General features: G+C 42.9%; 1 protein-coding gene across 5 annotated transcripts in view; it reads right to left on the reverse strand.

Annotated features, from left to right (window-relative positions):
- Positions 1 to 19,427, reverse strand: part of NPAS2 (neuronal PAS domain protein 2) — a 99,156-nt gene that overhangs the window by 23,929 nt on the left and 55,800 nt on the right. For 4 of the 5 annotated variants that reach the window (XM_082758960.1, XM_082758958.1, XM_082758962.1 and 1 more), the window contains 4 exons: positions 18,817 to 18,908; positions 15,583 to 15,672; positions 9,365 to 9,485; positions 8,261 to 8,374 (listed from right to left, as the gene is read on the reverse strand). In XM_082758960.1, coding sequence (XP_082615086.1) covers positions 8,261 to 8,374; positions 9,365 to 9,485; positions 15,583 to 15,672; positions 18,817 to 18,908 — 417 coding nt within the window. The remainder of the gene's footprint in view (positions 1 to 8,260; positions 8,375 to 9,364; positions 9,486 to 15,582; positions 15,673 to 18,816; positions 18,909 to 19,427) is intronic. The other variant, XM_082758959.1, reaches the window with a different exon arrangement.

Below are 19,427 nucleotides of genomic sequence, written 5' to 3' on the forward strand. Positions count from 1 at the left end.
CACCACTCACAATACAAATATATGCTGCGGCATGCCTAGCGTGTTCCTCCCATGAGGCAGTGAAAAAAGATTGGCAAGGGAAGAGGCTGGAGGCAGTTCTTCAAGTCACCAGTGGCAAAACACTGAGGACCAAAGCCAGCAAGGCTTCGTCGAGCTAGCAGAGCCTGCCTGAGATTTGTAGCTGCCGAAGCGTGTGCTCCTGGTCTATGTTTAAGAAGCGTCCCCAGTGTGCTTGATTTCTGCTTGTGCTGAAGAAGAGCAAAGAGCATCCAGTGTATGGCACTAGCTGCCATCTCTCATGGGTCTGCACATGGCCTGCTGGCTCCTGAAATGCTAGCCAGAAGGAAAGACTGGGTGCAGCGTGGCTGCAGTTTTTACGTATGGTTTTTATCCGTCTTCTGTAATCGCTTGGCTCTCGTGTCGCTTTGAGGACCTGCTAGCACGTCCTGCCATAAAGATGTGTTGCCAAAGGAACGTGTTGCCTTGAGTTTGTCCATAATCCCACATTCAAATGACATAATGCAAATTATTCATCCAAACCTGAGCTGTTTAGAGATGATAATCCCACTCACACAGGACTGAAAGAAAACTGTGTTAAGCTGCAGTAGGAACTGGACTTGCCCAGCTGGCTGTCTCCCTCGGAGGCAGAGAGGGTCCCCTCCAGTAGCCAGAGGTCACTAGTAGTAGTTAATCTAATACTAATGGTGATTAATGGTACCATGAAAATATCTTTCCTTACCATTAGGCCCCCATAATCAATTTTGTGAAGTTTTCTATAATTTGTTTCTCCTCCATAGGGCAAAGCAAGGATCGGCATATCAGTTCTTGTGAAAATGAAGAGTTTTGTATCTGTCTGGGGAGGAGTTCACTAGCAAATTTTATTCTGGGGTGCTTCTGCACTGGGCTTTAGTTCACTGACATAAATTGTAGAGATTGAAGAAGTCTCAATTTACCTATCCCATGTGCTTTTGGAAGCCAGAAACCTATTGAAAACCTTGGCATAACAATACCTAGCTGATACCAAGGATAACAGGGTATGAGACAGAAAAGGAAATGCTCTGAGGAGAATTCACAACCGTGATTAACTGGCTCAGACCACTGTATGCACAATACTTTGCGCCAAGAAGGGGCAGAAAGATTTCTCATCTGAGAAGGCAGCACAGGCATGAACATCCACAGAGATTATAGCCCTCTCTTGCAGTTGAGTCTTGAGGGCATGGCTGACTGGATATTAAGATAAAAAATATGGGCAAAATTCAACTCCTTTCACCAGCAAAGCTCACTTGCTCTGGGGACTTCCTAGGAATATGTATTCCGGTTCTGATCCTGGGGTTATGTGCACATAAAAGGGCTTCTGTGGGATTATTAATACAAGAGGTGGAAAAAGGAAGAAAGAAGCTGCAGGAAACGGGAGAAGTCTGAGTAAAGGGTTATTATTTTTGCTCTGATACGATTACTTCCTTCAAGTCTGTTAATTTCTATAGTCAGACCTGTTTAAAAAGTAATGGTATGGCTATAAACCCACATTAAGGACATCTGCTGCAGAGAGCACTGAGGTCGCCTCTCGGCCTCCTCTTCTCCAGGCTGGACAACCCAGGTGTCCTCAGCCTCTCCTCACAGTACGTGCCTTGTAGATCTTTTACCTGCTTCGCTGCTCTCCACTTTCAAGTACCTTAGCATCCTTTTATATTGTGGAGCCCAGAACTGCACACAATGATAGATACGGTGGGAGAATCACCACTTTTGACCAGCTGGCTGTGCTGTGTTTAATGCACTCCATAACATGAGAAATAGAAATAAGATAAGCACATTCAGCCTCCAAAGCACAGGTATGATAAGTTAACCTACTTAGTGAACCCATGGGCTTGCAAATGACACTAGTTCCAGGAGAAATGCTGAATGGAGAGTGAATTGCACCAAAGAGAGCAGATGGCTTTTTTGATGTGAGCTGTCTGATGTAAATGGACATGATTATGAGACAGTGTATTCCCAAATACATCACTGAACATGGTGTTTAGAAAATAGGATTATTTTTCCAAGAGGTAAATGCAATATTTAAAGGGTAATAATTGTCATATAGTATAGATGTGTAAGGTATTCAGGATTTCATCACCGAGAATGTCAAACTCAGAGGCAGTGAGAGAATAAGCCTGCAGAGATGAGATAGAGCTGGCCTGGCTGAAAGTCATCCAGTCTTCTAACCGATACTGTGCCATCTCCATATCTGATTGACTTTGACAAAGTCCAAAGGATTAAAAGCATCCATAATGCAGGCAGGAAACCACTACCCTGAAATACATATCTCGATCTGAAAATAACAACTACAATAACAAAAAGAAACAAAAGCATGTGATTTGTTTCTGAATTGCTTTTGCTGCCTGACTTATTTTGTTTGTATCTGTTCTTTCCACAGGTCTATCTTCACAGCCTGTTTTGCTCTTCCAAATTCCAAATTTTTTGTTGATACCTTTAAAGTGCAGTTAAAAAAAAGAGATCAGCACATGAATTAAATATATGTATCCTGGCATAATCTTTTAAATGTGCCTTCTGAAAAATCATGCTATATGATTCTTGAAGTCCCTTTGAAAGAAAAAATACGCACAACATCTTTAAGTTAAAAGATCAGCAGTGAATTTTCTGAGAGCACAACAGAAAAACAGTCAAATGCAAAATATAGGATGAAGTCTAAGGCTATGATGATATTTACCTTTGTAAGTCAAATATAGGTCTTGGAGTGCTTTTGTCAGAAGGTGTCTGATGAAAATGTTGAGCTGGCTATAACCAGTGGGGTCAGGTAAAGGAGGCCATGTATGTTTCACAATTAAATGATCTAGATAACACATCCTGAGTAGGGAACTATAAGGTTGTCTGAGAAAGCTAAATACAGAGTCAAAGGTGAAACGGTTGTCTCATATATATCAGTTAGCTGATCATGCTCCTCAGCATGAGTTTTAATAGTGTTCATGGTTACTTATCAGATCTGCTGCTCCTAGAGTTACAACATGATTCTTTTGCAGAGGAGGTATTAAATTGCCTGCAAAAATGTAACAAGATAGAAGAAACTGATTTGCCTATACAGAGGGGTTTAAAAATAAAAGGACCAGGTATATTAAGGACAAGACGTTAAAAATAAGTAATATATAGAGAACCAAGCTCTTAGACACCTTATACAAAAGGGTTTTTGTCCTTAGGGATACAAATCATACCATGTGAAATGAATAAAAACATGTTTAAAAAACAAAACAAAACAAAAAACAGATGACAGTATTCAGTTAATAATAGTACAGCCATCAGTTGTTTGGTCATCTTATTTTAACTCAGGAAGTTTAAAACATAGTCCTCCTGTAAGAGCAAACCTCTCCTTTATGCAATTTGAGAGAAGAAATCCCTCCTTCCTATTTTGCCAGCAAATGTTAATGTTTAAAGAACTAGCTTTAGTGACTGACAAACAAACTGAATGGCCATTTCAAAAAACACAAGCCAAACAGGCCGGAATAAAACCAAGAGTGTTTCATATAAATAAACTCAGACCACAGAAAAACAGAAGATTCAGTGATTAATATATGTAATGGAAAACACTAAAGTGCTAATGGCAAGTAAGACTGCACTCAATAGCTGTGGATGAGTAACACTGATGGTGTCTGCACATCACTTGCTGGTTTGGAAGTGCTCTCTCTTCCTCCTCCTGCCATCCTACATGGATGTGAACCCCATGCAGACCCTTCAGGGCAGGAGTGGTGCCTTTTGGCTTGGTGCTGTGGTGGCCCATAGAGAGCCTGGCATAAGTGGTGTAGGTTGCTAGCAGCAGATTCTGCTATATCGTTAATAGTAAATAATAATACATGGCTGTCAGTTCTGATCAAAACACTCATTTCAGATTGAGATATTCTCGTTATCAGATGTTTCTGCATATGCTTGCAGAGATTCAAGATCAATGGATCTTCTGCATAAATCTGTTTATTTCCTTTAAAAGAGAATTCAGACTAAGTTAATTGTTCTGGGAGTGAATATTTTTTTTTCTCCTCAGTGTAATAATTTCCTTGATGGTTATTCTTATCTTAAGAGACACATCAGCTAACAGTAGATTTATCTGCTATTATTAGCATCCAGTAACTAGATACTTCCCAAGTTTCCACATAATCGGGAACAAAGACACACAGTTTTAAATTCCACTATAATATTTAATTATATTTGTATTACTTGATCGTGAACTCTTTTCACATAACAGTTATCTCCTCCCTTAAGAGGAAAACCTCAGGCGTTTTGGATAAAAGGACAAATCTGCCCCTTTAAAGATGCTGCTGTTCCTTTTCTCTTTTGGTGAACACTTTGAAAGGCAGGACTTAGTCCCTTTCAGGAGTGTTTAAACAAGTATGTCACCTCAGGAGTATGATACCAAAGCCTATATTTGGTTGTATAATGTGAGAGATCTTCTTCTGTTTACAAGTGTGCAAACAATTTTTACAGGAAGGATAAATCCAGCCCATCTTATCTTTTCTTATCAGAGTGAGCTATTAAGCAGCTTTGTAAAATAATTTATTCTCACTTAATTTGGCATTTCATCCTGGGAGATAAACATTTCCTTCAAGTATTTGGAGGATTACATTTACTGTGTTCCTCCTCCCTCAGCTGAAACTGGCTGAGAACTACTATAGTGTTCACTGGTGATGCTGACGTGAGTCTGCCCCATGTCCCATACTACTGGTCAACAGGTGCAGTGGTGGCACTTGGTTCCCTCAAGTATTTGAATGTATTCTAGGGACTATAGAAAAGGCTTCAATTAATTGAATGGAGATGGTACTGGAATGGACATGGTGCTGAGCAACCAGCTGAAGGTGGCCCTGTTTGAGCAAGGGGTTGGAAAGACGACCTCCAGAGGGTCTCCTCCAACATCAGTAATTCTGTAATTCTGTTATTAAGGCACTTAGATCCTGAAATATATGAAAATATCCAAAGGTGTTCTTATTTGAAACAAACAAATAATAATAATAATAAAATGATCTTTTGCTTGGTGAGCAACTAGGCATTTCTCATCAAAACAGAGAGGGAACTGTACCCCCCTTCTGAGTGGCCTGGAGACCATCTCCCTTCCTCTCCTGGGACTACCGAGTCTTCTTGTCAGGTTACAGTCCTGCTTTTCTCATTGAAGCTTAATTAATGATGATTATATAATCCTCCCAAATGGAAAATCAAATCTCTTGTATTTGATTTAGCACAGCCAGTGACTCATGCAGTCGCTCCGCACAGCTTGCACTGCTGCTTCGCTGGTCGGCCCCTCTTGCCTGGGCACAGATAATTCGAGGGGGGCTCACTCGTGTGCAGCCAGCTCGTGCCACATCCCTGGTGGAGATACAGCTGCAGAAATTACTTGCAGCAGGAGTCACAGAGCACTGCACCATCCTCAGGACCAGCCCCGGCACGGATGCTGCTGCTAACCCAGGCTCAGGGCCGGTGCAGCTCCTCTCGCCTCCAGCTATAGCTGAGCCCAGGAGCTCTAGGGACAGTGATCTTCTGAAAGACTGAACACATGCCGTGAGCAACGCAAGCTTTTCTGGCAATTTCTGGGGGTTGCACATGCATCTCCCTGCCCTGGACCATCTCCCTTCTGAGATGGCGGAAAGCTGCCAGCGACTGCTCCACTGGGGGAGCAGCACAAGCTCAGTGTAGGCCACGTGAGATCCCTGACAGCAATCCTGGTGACAAGTCACCATTGTAGATATCAGGTATTTGTCCTGCTTTAGTTAAATGAATAATTAAATAAATAAATAAATTCTCATTGGCTTCTCAGTGTTACAGCAAAATGGCCTTTAAAGCTGAAGGGGGAATTAGCCCCACAGCTCCCGCTGAAGTTAGGGAGAGCAGCTAAGCCCCTAAGACTTTCTAAGTCCCAGTCCTTCAAATTAATCCATTCAAACCCATCCCTATATGATGCTCTCAGCCATAAGTCACAATGCGATTAATAGAGGAGGTAGAAGGGAGGGGAAAAGGACACCGGGACCCCAGCACATGTCACTCTCTTCCCCTAAGCACTGCTTCTGTACCAGCAGCGAACAAGAATAAAATGAGCCTGAGAAGGAGAGAACTCAGGGGAGGTTGTGTAAAAGGTTACGTGGAAGGAGAATGAAGCTAGTGATATTTCTGTTAAAAGAGGCCAAAAACAGACCTACCAGTAGTTCAAAATGTTTGATGAAGGTTGAGAAGGAAAGGTTTGGGCTGCCGTTAGGACTGTCACTGCCACGACACTTGGTTAATGGGAATGGGATAGGTCAGTGTTCGGGGGGGGCACAGCCTAATGTGGGGGACCCTGTGCTGGCATAGCAGGGACACACAGGGATAGCAAGCTCAGGAAATGCTCAGCAAATCGTGGAAAACAAAGGTAGAATTTGGCATCGGGTGGCTAAAAAGGAACGGCAGAGATTTGTATTTGGAGAGGAACATCCTGTATTCGTCTCCCATGCGTAAAAACATGCTCACACTTCCACTGCTGTGAAAAGCTACAGGGAAAAGCATTCCTGAATACATCCATAATGAACATCTCCTGCTAATTAAGCTTAATTTGCAATTTCTGTCTTTCTCCCTCCACAGTGTGATCTGCTAACTCTTTTCTTCTCTTGGGTTTAGCCTCTTTCCTCCACAAACACCTCTGAAAAGCAGAAGCAGGGGCCAACACATAGGAAGAACACTGCCCTGATTGATGCATCTCTTCCCTGCCACCCTTACCACTGCTGCCTTTCTCACCCGCCTGGCTCAGGAGCTCTGGCCTCACATCCAGCAGGGGGCTGGCTGGGGAACTGGCATTTATGTCATATAAATGTAAAAAGGGAGCAATGGATGCACAAAGGTACTGACCGAAGGGTCTGGCTGCAGCAAGCCGGGAAGAAATTGAAAGAGATCACATAAAATGGAAGATTTACAGGAAAGTGGCACACGAAAGAAAAAGCAAAAAATTGTAGAAAGCACACGTCTTATTTGAAAGCTATAAGCTGGGGTCCTTGGAAAATGATTTGATGTCTTCTAAAATCAATGTTCCCACTTAGTTTGTATGCATTAAACTAGGGGAGATATCGGGAGCAACAGAGCGAAAATGTAAGTTTTATCATTCTTCTGAGAAATAGCCACTGATTCAAATGCTGGGATGTGAAATCCTAACGGGGAAGAGGGCAATTTTAAGGTCACGCAAAAATAAAAGGCTGAAAATCCTTGAAGAAAATGGATCAGAAATTCCCCTGGTAGAAATGTATCCTTATGAGTCAGCACCTGAAATCCGGTTTCTGCTCTAGAAAACAGAACAGCTTGGTGAGTGCGTCTGCCACACGGCCGCATTTCACTTCATTCAAACTAGAAAGCATACAGGCGGTTGCATTTTTATACAAATAAAGCCTCAAACCGTATGGCACCAAGCGAGAAATACATGCCTCCATACTGCACGTAGGTTTCTATTCTAGTCGCGTGGATCAAGACCAGAAAGTTAAATGGGGACAGGGACATTTCTTCACAGTGTGGTGTGCGGTTTCTGGAAAGCACGGTGGGGAATTTTTGCTGAGGATGACCTATTTGGAGCAATACCAGCAACTTTTGAAATGCCACTCCGGAGTTCAATCAGGCAAGTAACTAAAGCAAACTTGGGCAGGCAGGAGAAGGGAAAGCAATAAAAGAATATTTCATCTCTGACACTAATAGCCACGGAGCAATCTGTTTGTTAGGGAACACACGAGGTAAAAATCTGCTTCTCGTCCCTTGAAAGATGCTTTCCTAAGAACGACTGTGCTGCATTAAGGACTGTGCTGAGTGTATTTCTTTCCTTTTGTTGTGGGTATTGGGCACTGTGGTGCTGGAGAGGAATGTGAAATGGCTGCGTGGGGCTGTGGTGGCCCGGTAGATTATCAATGCTGGCACAGGCTGGAAGTCATAAACCACTAGATAGGGTGGCACTATTCTTGTTTAGCTAATAGGTACCATCTTAGCACATGGTGTTAGTAAACACAGTCCAAGCCTCCTGGTGGTGTTTGCGAACTTACCCAGCATCTGGGGCATCTGCTGGCAAGCAAAGGGCACAGACAATAAGAGCTAACACAATTTCAGCCTTCACCGCTACTCGTCCAGCTTTTGCAAATCAGCTGTTAGATCCATGGGAAGTGAAACTTACCCCTTAACATTAGAAATAGCCCTTCAGGTTACAAGCCTGTCTTGTTCAGTGGAACAACACTTACAGTTTATTTTACATAGCTAAAATAACATTTATACAACGATTAAAGCTTACCATTGCTGTAAGACCGAAAGTTTCCTACAAATTTTATGTATTCATATGTTGGAAATTCCTTTGGGTTCAAACTTCCTCTCAGAAGATGACAATAAAACTCCAGTTCATTGTCAGCTGGATTGTTAAAAGAAGAAGAAGAAATATACTATTTAAGCTAAACACAACAAACAGTGCCTTCCAACCCCAGGCATGCAACTGGAAGCAGAGCCAGAGCCCTATACACCAAGGTACATTAAATGGCAGGGTCAGCACCTCTGCAAGAGTGCCCGGCATGGATCTGGGTTGTGCAGGGCTATGCACAGGTCTGCACACAGCTAATTTACATGGTTTGTTCTCTTACACTGTCTTCATCATAGGAGTTATGCTGACATAACATTGGAGTATTGAAGCAGAGAACTGGATCCTTCAGTTACTGCTTTTTTTTTTTTTTTTTTTTTCTGTTTAGGCTCTTCATGACTCACAGCTGTTCTACATCTCATGTTGGAAAACTATGCCTAATTACCTCAAAATATCTATTAAATTAACTTTGGCATATTAGCTATCAGCTGCAGGTTTTATATATACAGTAGATTAAGCAGCTGTACATCTTATATTTGTGTGTTCTCTGGTTTCCTACATCTTACCTCCCAGAGTGAATAAGGATGAGGCAAATAAAAGGATTTGTAAGAAAAATAAAATTCAATTTGAAAAAGAATTACAACAATTTTACAGCTACTTTTCAACTGTAGTGCAAAACAAAGGTATGCAACATTAGCATATCTCTGAACAGCATCTTACTTTAATGGGCTGAAATATCAATTAAGATGTGATTTGTCTCAGGCAAACTCCCAGTTACCATTGGATAACCTATTTTCCTTTGCTGTCTCAAAAGATACAATATTTAATAATTAACGTAACTGCAAGTAGACTTAGCCTAGTAAAATAAATGCAACCAGTTTCATTTAAAAATAGTACCAAAGGGTCATTTCAGGTGGCAAGATCTATTTGAAATGCTACAAACGTAAGTTTTGTACTGAATGTCACATAAAAAAACCTCCTTCTATGAGGAATGTTGTATCCTTCCCATGCTTTTTGATTTACTGGGAAAGATAAAATAAAACTTACTTTTTAGGTAATCCGATGAGGCAGAATCTGTCATAAGCATACAGGAAGATAACATCTTATAAATTTCTGAATGTTCTTGTTCCGGGAGGAAGTTTAACAAATTTTGATCCAAGACATCACACTGCAAAGAAAAAAAGACCTTGAGGAAAAAACAGAAATGTCACGACAGAGAGCACAGCAGCATTCACATCGTGTATCAACTCCTTCCTCCCTTGGCTGACACTGGTTTTGTGGGAGATTATGTGTGGCCACAGCAGCATGAAACAGAGCAGATACACAGCCTGTGTTGGCCAACAAGGGTTGATGAAATTAGGTCCACTGACTAGGGCCACCTGACAAAGTCTAGAACAAGGGAACTGCTGTGTTTAGGGAACCACTTCTCCTTGGCCTGGTTCCCTACTTAATTCTCAGCATGGCACTCCTGTAAGGTTTCTCAGACCATCAGGTGCATGAGGTATGTCCGTACAATTCAATGTCAGGTCTTGGGAGTGAGCTGGGAAATGGGTGCCTGGCTCTCCACCCTTCCTGCCAGCATGATGCCCTTGGAGATGCAGGATGCCCTTGGATGCAGGATGCTTTGGTTGCAGCCTGGGGCAGCAGCCCTTTCTCTCCCCTTTCTGCATCCTAGATGGCAGGGCAGCCAGTTGGGAGCAGAGAGAAGGTGATGTCCTGCACCAGACATTGCTTTTCAGCAGTGCAATTTGCCTGGTATGGGAAGTTCATGGTGCCATCAGCATGAGGCCTCTGGCCAGCTGTGGGCTGAATGCCCAGGTGCCTCCTGCCTCACAGCCACCCGGTAGGAACCTGAAATGCTTCCAACATCTAGGAGGGAGCTATGCCGCTGGTAGTGAGATTTGGGAACAGAAAGAGGAGAATAGTCTGTGCAAAAGGCCATGACCAGCCCATGATGAACACGAGTCTGTCACCGGGTTACCAAGAAAAAAAGTCTCCCTGTATTCAGCACAGTGACAAACCTAATGCTAGAGAAGCATATCTGAAAGGAAGTTTTGAGATAAAGTAACCCTCTAATGGCATTAACTCACATTTATCTCACTGGAGACTACCTCGGGCTGAGCTGGCATACTGACACAGCTTCGTGTGTCATCAGAGCAGCTGCTTTCAGACTGTATGTTCATGCTGAAAATGTGTTAGCTCTGTATGAGACTGGCAAGTTATTAATCATCATCATTTATTTATGTATTTACTTAAGATTACACTTCGGTTTCCCTCTGCTTTCCACTCAAGCCTGCTGTTCTGTGTGGATTTCCTATTTAGATTGGGGAGATGTGGTGAGTATACTTGGAAAATCAGTGTGACAGTTTGTACCCTGACCTTGATGCAATAATATATTAATTTATTCAACTGCAAGGATTTATTACATATGCTCATTACTTGAATATCCCCTTTGTGAAGAATGCTTGAAAATAATTTTCATTACTTTTGTACATATCTTAATATGCATCCAATTGATACTGTGTGTGATTCAGTTTTACATATATGTATCAACGTTATATTCATACAAAATATTTTACATTGTCCATGTAATTGTGGACACATGAAGAAAGAGCACCTGAAGAGAAACTGCTGTGCTGAGTGCAGTTCAAGGCTTATGGCACAGTATCAGAAAAGTAATTTTTCCTTCCCAATCCTTTTCTACCTGTAAATGTGAGATAATGATGCTTATCCACCAGCTTCACACAAGTGTCATGAGGGTTAATTAATCTCCCATCCACTCAGCAGTAGCTGCAGGAGGACTGGAAGGACCTGCTTGCAGCCATATGCAGGGCCTCCTCTGCACCCTGTGTGAGCTGTGACCGCTCCTCACATTCACCATCACTTTGGCAGTCACCTGAGGTTGTACTTTCAGAGGTGCCCAGCGCTAGGACAGGGGTCACTGGGCACAAACAGGCCCCCAGGAGGCTCTCCCTGAGCCCCAGGAGCACTTCTGTGCTGTGCGGGTGAGGAGCCCTGGCACAGGCTGCCCAGAGAGGCTGTGGGGTCTCCTCCTTGGGGATCTCCAAAAGCCACCTGGAGATGGGCCTGGGCAGCCTGCGCTGGGTGGCCCTGCTGGAGCAGGGCTGGGGCCTGGTGGCTTCCAGAGGGCCCCAACAGCCTCAGCCCCTCTGTGGTGCTGTGATTCTGCGCTGCCTTTTGTTTCCATATTGTGACCAAGTTTTACAGTGTCTCTTCTGTTTAAGATCATATCCATAGGGGCCTGCGACTCTGTGTGCAGTAGGAGTTGCAGGAGGCTTTCATTCCGCCCACCCATCAGAGCAATCTGCTGCCAGGAGCACCATCTATTCATTGATTTCACTAATTTGCAAGTCCTGGCATTTATACTATTTGCCTCCATCATGTACTATGTCCAATTTTTTTTTTTTCTATTTTTTTTTGGGCATCTTTTCTGTTGGAAAATGCCAACTTTTTTATTTTATTATTCTTCTTATTATTATTTGTGGGTAGGAAAGTGGGATCTACTTCTTCATGTCTTTCACAACTCTATCCCTGCAGAGGTTAGGCACTCCTGTAGAGCTGTGCACAAAACAATTTCTGGGGCTCATACAGCTCAGGAATACAACAATATTCTTGGATCAATATGCCAATCAATAATATATTGACACATCAAACATAAAGAAGGAAGTAAATATTCTACAGTCTCACTGGGGCTGTAGGAAATATCAGGCAAGCTAATCAGAGTTAATTCTGCACCAAACCCAAAGTGCAGCCATCTGGTGTCATGGCAAACAGGTGATAGGAGAGGTGGACAACATTGGATCACCATGGACAGAAATGCATCAGTTGGAGGGGTAAAATTTGTAATTTTATCTAATTCCTCTGCTATGGGCAGCTCTTGCCCCGCCGGCAGACATAGGCACAAAGCGTTGCCGAGTGAGACAGGCAAAGCCGGTAAATGATAAATTACAGTGACTGTGGGTAAAGTGGTTACATGAACTACATTAATGCATATTTATGCTGCTAAGCTTTGAATCCTCACTGTACCTTCAAATCTGTGGATCCTGCTAACAGAAACTTCCAAGAATTTATTCCTGATAGCTATGGCAGAAAAGAAACAACACCTTTGTGTAAATGGATGCTGGTCAGCTCCAAAAAGAATACACAATAAATCTGCCCCAAGCTCTGTAATCATTTGATGCACAGCTTAAATGTCTCCGTACTTTGAACAAAATAGCCATACTCCAAAATGGGGCTCTTTCATCAGATATCCACTGTTTTTTTTGGAGGTGGACAAGGAGGAAATATGATGAATAATTTTGCTGTAGGAAAAAAACACACAGGGTAACTGTGTAACAGGGTCACAACAGGACAGGGAAGACTGCAAATGGGACAGGATTCTTTCCCAGCAACCAAAAAATCAAGATAGTTCTCTTGTGTGCTGGGATTTGACCTCTTGTATTGCTATATCAATCTGTATATCTTGCAATGATGCCCATTGCTACCCTATGTAACAGCAGCACAGTGTACAAAACTCTTGTACACTATAAGGCACTGGGTTTCTCTACTTTTGACAATTAACTAAAGCACCCACTGTAGCAGAGCAGCTGCCAAAAATTCACCAGGGAGCCAACGGGGAGAAAGAGCCCTCGGTAGGAGCTCAGCCCTGCCAGGACTCCTGCCTTGGCACTATCACCTTCTTGATCAACATCAGGGGTCCCTCAGCTATGGGACTAAAGCTGGGTGAGATGGACACCACTGTCCTGGTCCATGAGCAGATGCAGCACCTTCTGGCTGAGTCCATGGACAGGCAATGCCCATGGGAAAGCTGTCTCCTCCTGTATGTTGGAAGTTGCCACTCTGACACCTGTGTTTAATTGTTTCACTGAGCCGGGCAGGGAAGAGGGAGGACCCCCCTACAGAAATCTGCCTGTTTTTGGGGGTGTAACATGTCATCTGACTGCTAAATGCCATGAGTTGTGACTGGATTTACAGGAGTTCACTTTACTTTAGCTAAAGTCAGTCTTACCACATGAGATAAACCTCTCTTTACATCAACCGACCCTAGGAGTAGCCTCCAAATCTTGTAATAACAGACTATTTAGAATTACCACGGAGGCAGCCGGTGTTTGAAAATGCTCCATGGAACTTAGGGAAGCTGTATTAAAGAGAATTGGATATATTTGTTCTCAGCACCAGAGTCTTTCATGATTTTAATGAAAGAAAATACATCAGATTTCTTGATAGGGGCCCTCAGAGAGCCCTGCTCCATGCTCTGCCCAGTTATGCTTTCCTTTCAGGGCTCAAAGCAGCAGATTTGCAGAGTATCTTTTTTTTTTTTCTTTCTTTCTCTCTCTCTCTTTTTTTTTTTTTTTTTCCCTGCAGCCACAGAGGAGAAAGAATTGGTATTTTGTCTCTCAAGCAGTGACTGAATTTAGCTTCCAAATAGATCCTGGAGGTACACAAAATAAGTGATAAAAATTTTCCAGATAGCACTCTGATCAGTTTTAAAACTTAAGAAGACACATAGAAAGGACAGCACAGGATTAAAATGTCTGGTGAGCATCTCACCGCACGCTCAGTTGGGCCTCTGCCCATGGGCATAGCAATTTGCACACCTCGGGCAGGCAGAAGCCATCATTTCTTGCTCAGTTGCTGTCTCTGGGATGCACAACGTACTCCACAAGTTGGTGGGGCAGTGCTTGGCCATTATTTCTCCATTAGCTCTGAGCAGGTCTGTGGGGACTCCTGCCTCTGCCTCCAGGCTGGTCCCTGTGTTCTTCTTCAGCATGACTAGATAATCCTGCTCATCCTTGTCATCATTTTGGGCTGGATACTGGGCAAGATTACCACATGAGGCATGGTTCTGGGAGGGAAAACCAGTCTAGTTTTTGATGGTTCAACTCAGGAATTATGGACCTGAATCCATCCATATTTAGCCAGGTGATGGAAGCAATTACAGAGGTAACCTTGCAGTTTTAGGGACAGGGCCTGAGTGACCCTCCTGAAGAGCAGTCATTTCCTGAGCAGATCTACCATGTCCACTAAGATCAATATTTGGAAGGAAGCATGAAACACCCAAACCATGAAAATAAACACAAGCCAAACCAAAGAAATTCCATGGAAATCAGAAAGCACATGAAAACACAGCAGTTTGCATGCAGGACAGGGCTCTCTCTGCCTTTGAAGTGAAGACAAATGTCAGAAAATAGTCAACCACTGGGCTTCTCAACTGTTGAGGATTAAAGAAAACTGAAATAGATAGATTCAGTTCAATCTGTTGTTGCATAGCAATATTCTTGCATTTACCGGGAGCTGCCGCCTTTCATCAAGTTCCTTTCGCCTCAGAAGAAAATAATTTTTGTTCGTATTACAGCAAGGTAGCGTGTGTGAAATACATTTGGCTGGGTGGAAAACATAGCACGTATTTGGTGAAAAAGTAAATGAGAGAAAAATAATTGTAATTTTCCTAAGAACATGGGATGGGGGTGGTGCAATAATGATTTGGCAGCTATTTTTTTCTCCTGGGCATGCATTTATTTGAGACCAAGCTACTAAAAAATGAGCGTTTGCATTAATCCTTAATTACTGTGCCATTTCTCCTAGAGCAGCCTTAGCAACAGGAGCAGGGTCCAGAGCAGTCCCTCTGTGCTGCTCCTGCAGCCCAGCCCAGCAGACACAGGAGCGTATCCAAGAGCAAGACCCACAGATAAAGCAGCTGCGTGTGCCTGATCCCAGCATGAAGCATCACCTGGGAGCAGGGTGTGCTCACCTGGGGAAACCCAAGGTAGCTGGGGGAGCAGCCTCAATGAGCAGCAGCCACCAGCTAACTCCCACCCCTCTGAATTCAGCGGGGTTTTGTCCTCTGCCTCCCTGGAGCAGAATAAAGCCCTTACCACGCTCCTCGCCAGGCTGCCAGAGGCACTGGTGCTGTTCTCACTAGCTTAGAAATCAGAGATGGAAAAAGATCAGCCAGGTCACCCCGTCCCTCCCCTGGCCAGAGTATTCCCGCAGAGCTTTTTCCATTCAGACCCAAGTGCCTCATAGCAACAAAAACCTGAAGTGCATGAATCATACTGAAAGGGAGCAGAGCTGATCAACAGCGGCGACCGGCATAACGCAGGGACAAAAAAACCCTCTCCGGATTTGCAGGAAAACATCCTTCCCATCCCAGCCCCCACTTTTTTTGTGTGTGTCCGTTTCTAAAAACTGCAGGGCCCGATCCCATGGTTTTTAGTAGGAAAGCTTATGCTGTAGTTACTCACCGGCAAGTGCCCTAGAAGAGGAGTAATGCTGTCAGACACGTAGATGATGCTCCCACCTGTGGTTACTGCGATGATGAAGCCATCTAATGCCTAAGGAAAACGTACAAGCGGAGAGTGCTTTAGGAGGAAAGAGGGGTGTAAACAGTGTGTCTCGCCGCATGTTGATCAAACCTGTTTTACTTCAGCGCCGTGTGGTTATTGAGTCGGAGGAATGTTATCTCAAGTTGCAGAACAGTAATTCTCTGATTTTACAGTCTGATTTAACTTTTACAACGTTCTTTGTAGTCTAGTAAAACCTACTATTGAAGCAACAAAGGGCTCACAGGAACATTTCATGTCTCAGTTTTTAAATTAATCACACATTTTAATAATGCAAAATGACTAAGACTGGATCCCTTGGAAGTTATTAAAATGAACATTTGAGCTCTGTGTAAATATCAAAGGACGATGAAAGGATGCAGCCCTATCTCAAAATGGTAGTTCTCTGCAAAACCCATAAATCTCAGTTTGTATTAATGTAACGTTGTGTATGGCTGGGCTTTCATGTAAGTAAAAGCAATGCAAATGATCAAATAATCCTTAGCCTGCCTTTTAATTGAGTGATTTATTTTAAAGGTCATGGTATTGGATTACTCATTCAAAGAGAAATTCCCCCTTCTGCAGAGCTTCTTCCTTGCTTAGGTCCCACCTTGCGGTAAGCGCTCTCACGCCCAGGACTGCAGTGAGTGACAGCACTCTGCACGGCAGTGCTTTCACTTCAAAATTAGTTTCTTCTTTATTCTGAGCCGCAAGGATTTGAGCTAAACCTTGTTCAAAGTTAAATCTAGGTAGATTTCCAGATCTTGAGCTACATCTCACCTACTCTGAGCAGAATCACACTCCCCCCCCCCCCCCCAAAAAAAAAAATAATAATAAAAAATCAAAGGCAATATTAGGTGTTCAGAGATGATACCAAAACCTTCCCGTTGCACTTAAGGAATCACAGGTGAAGATCCTGGTGCCTTCAGGTGGAGCAGGCCCGTTTCCTTTCTGTTGGTTTACTGGTGGCCCTGGGGTTGGTGTTGACTGCCACAGCTGAGCAGTACAAGCACCATAAGCATGATTGAAGCAGAAGAGGGTTTGGTTATGCTCCAGAGGAAATACCTGTTCCTAAGACAGGTGTATTGCCTGGCTGGGGTGGCATGAAGTTACAAAACCTGCCTGTGAATCCAGGCATCCCTCCAAGCAGGGCCCCAAGTTGATCCTTCTAGCCAAGCCATAGAGCATCTTGCCCCCCCACTGACTTCAATAAGGGAAGGAATTCGGAGAACACTAGAAATGTTAATTGTTTCGTAAAAAAAGGAAAGCACAAAGCCTTGAATAAAGACACAAACATATGTTCATTTTCCCAGAGAATGCTGAGCACCCACAACTATTTAAGTCAATGGGAATCTGCTGGTGCTACAATCCTTTGAAAAGCAGGTCAATAACTTATACCCCAGCAGAAGAGTGTGTGTTTAGCATCTCTGAAAACCCTCCAGCTGCTATAGTTAGTTTTATTTTGTTAATCTAAGTGCACAGGATATGTTTTTTTTTTTTTTTTCCTTTAGTATAGTATATTCAAGCTGTTTTCTGAAAAGCATGATAGCTGTTAACCCATAGAAGAGAGCAGTGGTTTCACAAGGCAGCTGGATTGTGCATGTTACTATGGTGAAGGTTTTTCTTTCTTTCTTTTCCTTTTTTTTTTCCTTTTTTTTTTTTTCTTTTTTAAATCAAGTCTTTATTTCACATCCAATGCAAATTATACAAAGTGACTCACATCAGAATTTTGTGGTAAAATCAAGTTAATGTATGCGTACATAATTTTATTTTTATTTACTTGCAACTAGTCCTTCCAACACTAAGACGTCAGATCTCTCATCAGCGATTTCACTACTGCAACAGTTGTAGATGGACAAACAGATCCTAGTGCCCACTCCTATACGACCTGATGACAGCCTTTTCATGAAGGAAGAAAACACTGTTTTCTGGAAAGCTGCTGTATTATTACTGTGGTTATATATGCTTTGATTCTTTTGAATTAACGCTTGAAAAAATCCTTCCCGTTTTTAATAACAGAACAGGAAAAACTTCAAGCAGTCTTGTCCAACTGCTAATAAAATAAGATTAGAGGAAGGGCAAAAAGAAGCAAATAATGAACAGCTGGCTCAACAGGACATCCCAATACCCAATGTTATCATGAAGGGCATGGAAAATCACAGTTGTAAGAAGGTGGCTTATAAGCTAGAAAACCAAAAGCAAGAGTTTTACTCTAAAACTGTGTGGCTGATACAAATGCAATCAAGAGTCAAGACATCTGCTAGTGTCTTGCTTTCTGGGGGAGATGTTTTAATGCAAACTGAAGGAGTGATGTATATCAGGTTCCCGTGCACTGAAATGGGAGTCAGCAGTTGTGGTTGCAGCGTGAGCAATCCCTCAGCCCTGAACCTGTGGGTCTCATCACCACCAAATGCAAAGGCTGAGGAAGGGGGCTCGGCAACCTCTGCCTGGTTTGGATGGGAGATGATCATTGTAGAAAAAGGTTCTGGCTGTTACCAGGAGCGAAAAACACATTTTAGCAGCTCATTTGCATTTCATCTCGAACGTGCATAAACGCCATTGAGTCACCTCCCTTCAAATCACAGCTAGTGTTAAAAGCACCTATGGTGTAATTTAAAGATAATTTAAAACCTATCATTGCAAAATAACCCTGCTCCCTATTAGAATAAAAAGTGTTTGATAAGGGCCTGGAAATTCATTACAGTGGTAGTATTAACCGCATCAAGCCAGCAGGAGCTGTCAGTTTTTATCTGGTTGTACAGCACCTAGCACTAAAGGGACGTGACACCGCTGCTTTTTAGGTGCTACTCTTGCATAAATATTAGGCAATAATAATGCATTACGAGAACAGGGGAAAAACTGCTGCCTGCCCTTTCCCTCACCTCTAGTTGTAAAGAACAAAATGTAAAGTGTGCTTTGAATCCCCTTTCTGGATTGCATTTCTTGGAGCCCTGTCTGCACCTCTGCAGGCCGCAGCAGCACGGTGCAATGGCGCTGCTGGTACCAGGGTGAAAACCAACATCACACACCAACTCCAACCCCTGGCTTTGCCTGATGGTCAAACACTGATAACTGAAGCTTGCCTTCTTGGAACTGCCAACCACGCTTTGTTCCACAATGGCTTGAAAAAATTAGTGAAGCTACACGCATGCTCACCTCCAACATCAGCTGGGTGAATTCTTCGTTGCTGAGGAATGAAGGCTTCCAGTCCTGCTGAATTTCAGAAATCTCCGTCTGTGCAGAGACTTCTAGACAAATAAAACACTTCATTTAAAAAAAAAAAAAAAAATCAAAGAAAATTGTATCTTGCAAGACTATATGTAAATTGCTGAAAAGATAGAAATCTCCTCTATATTCAAAAATTGTAGTTTTCGAGCACGGGTTTTGCATACAGAGTGAGAGAATAATGACTGTCTAAGCTGGGCCCAAATCTGGAGCTTTTTCCTCTGTTTTTATTCAACTCAGCTTGAACTGACTTCTGTGGGAGCTTGTACTCACCTAGCCATTGGCCTCTATCAGCATTATTTAGGGATTGATCAAAAGATCAAAAAACAGTTTGCAGAAAAGATCAAAACTGTTTGCAGAAAATGAAAATTAAGACAAGGATCGGCATATGCCAAATTGGTATTTACAATTTGATTTTTCCAGATTAGGATGCCAGAGAGCTAGAGTTCAGCCTGCAGCTACTGTACCAAATGAGAAGCAGCAGGTAACCTCTTTCAGAGAAACCCCAGAGCTTCATAACCCCATACAGCAAATGAATTTTT

Source organism: Aythya marila, assembly GCF_965140915.1.
Source record: "Aythya marila genome assembly, chromosome: 1".
NCBI lineage: Eukaryota > Metazoa > Chordata > Aves > Anseriformes > Anatidae > Aythya > Aythya marila.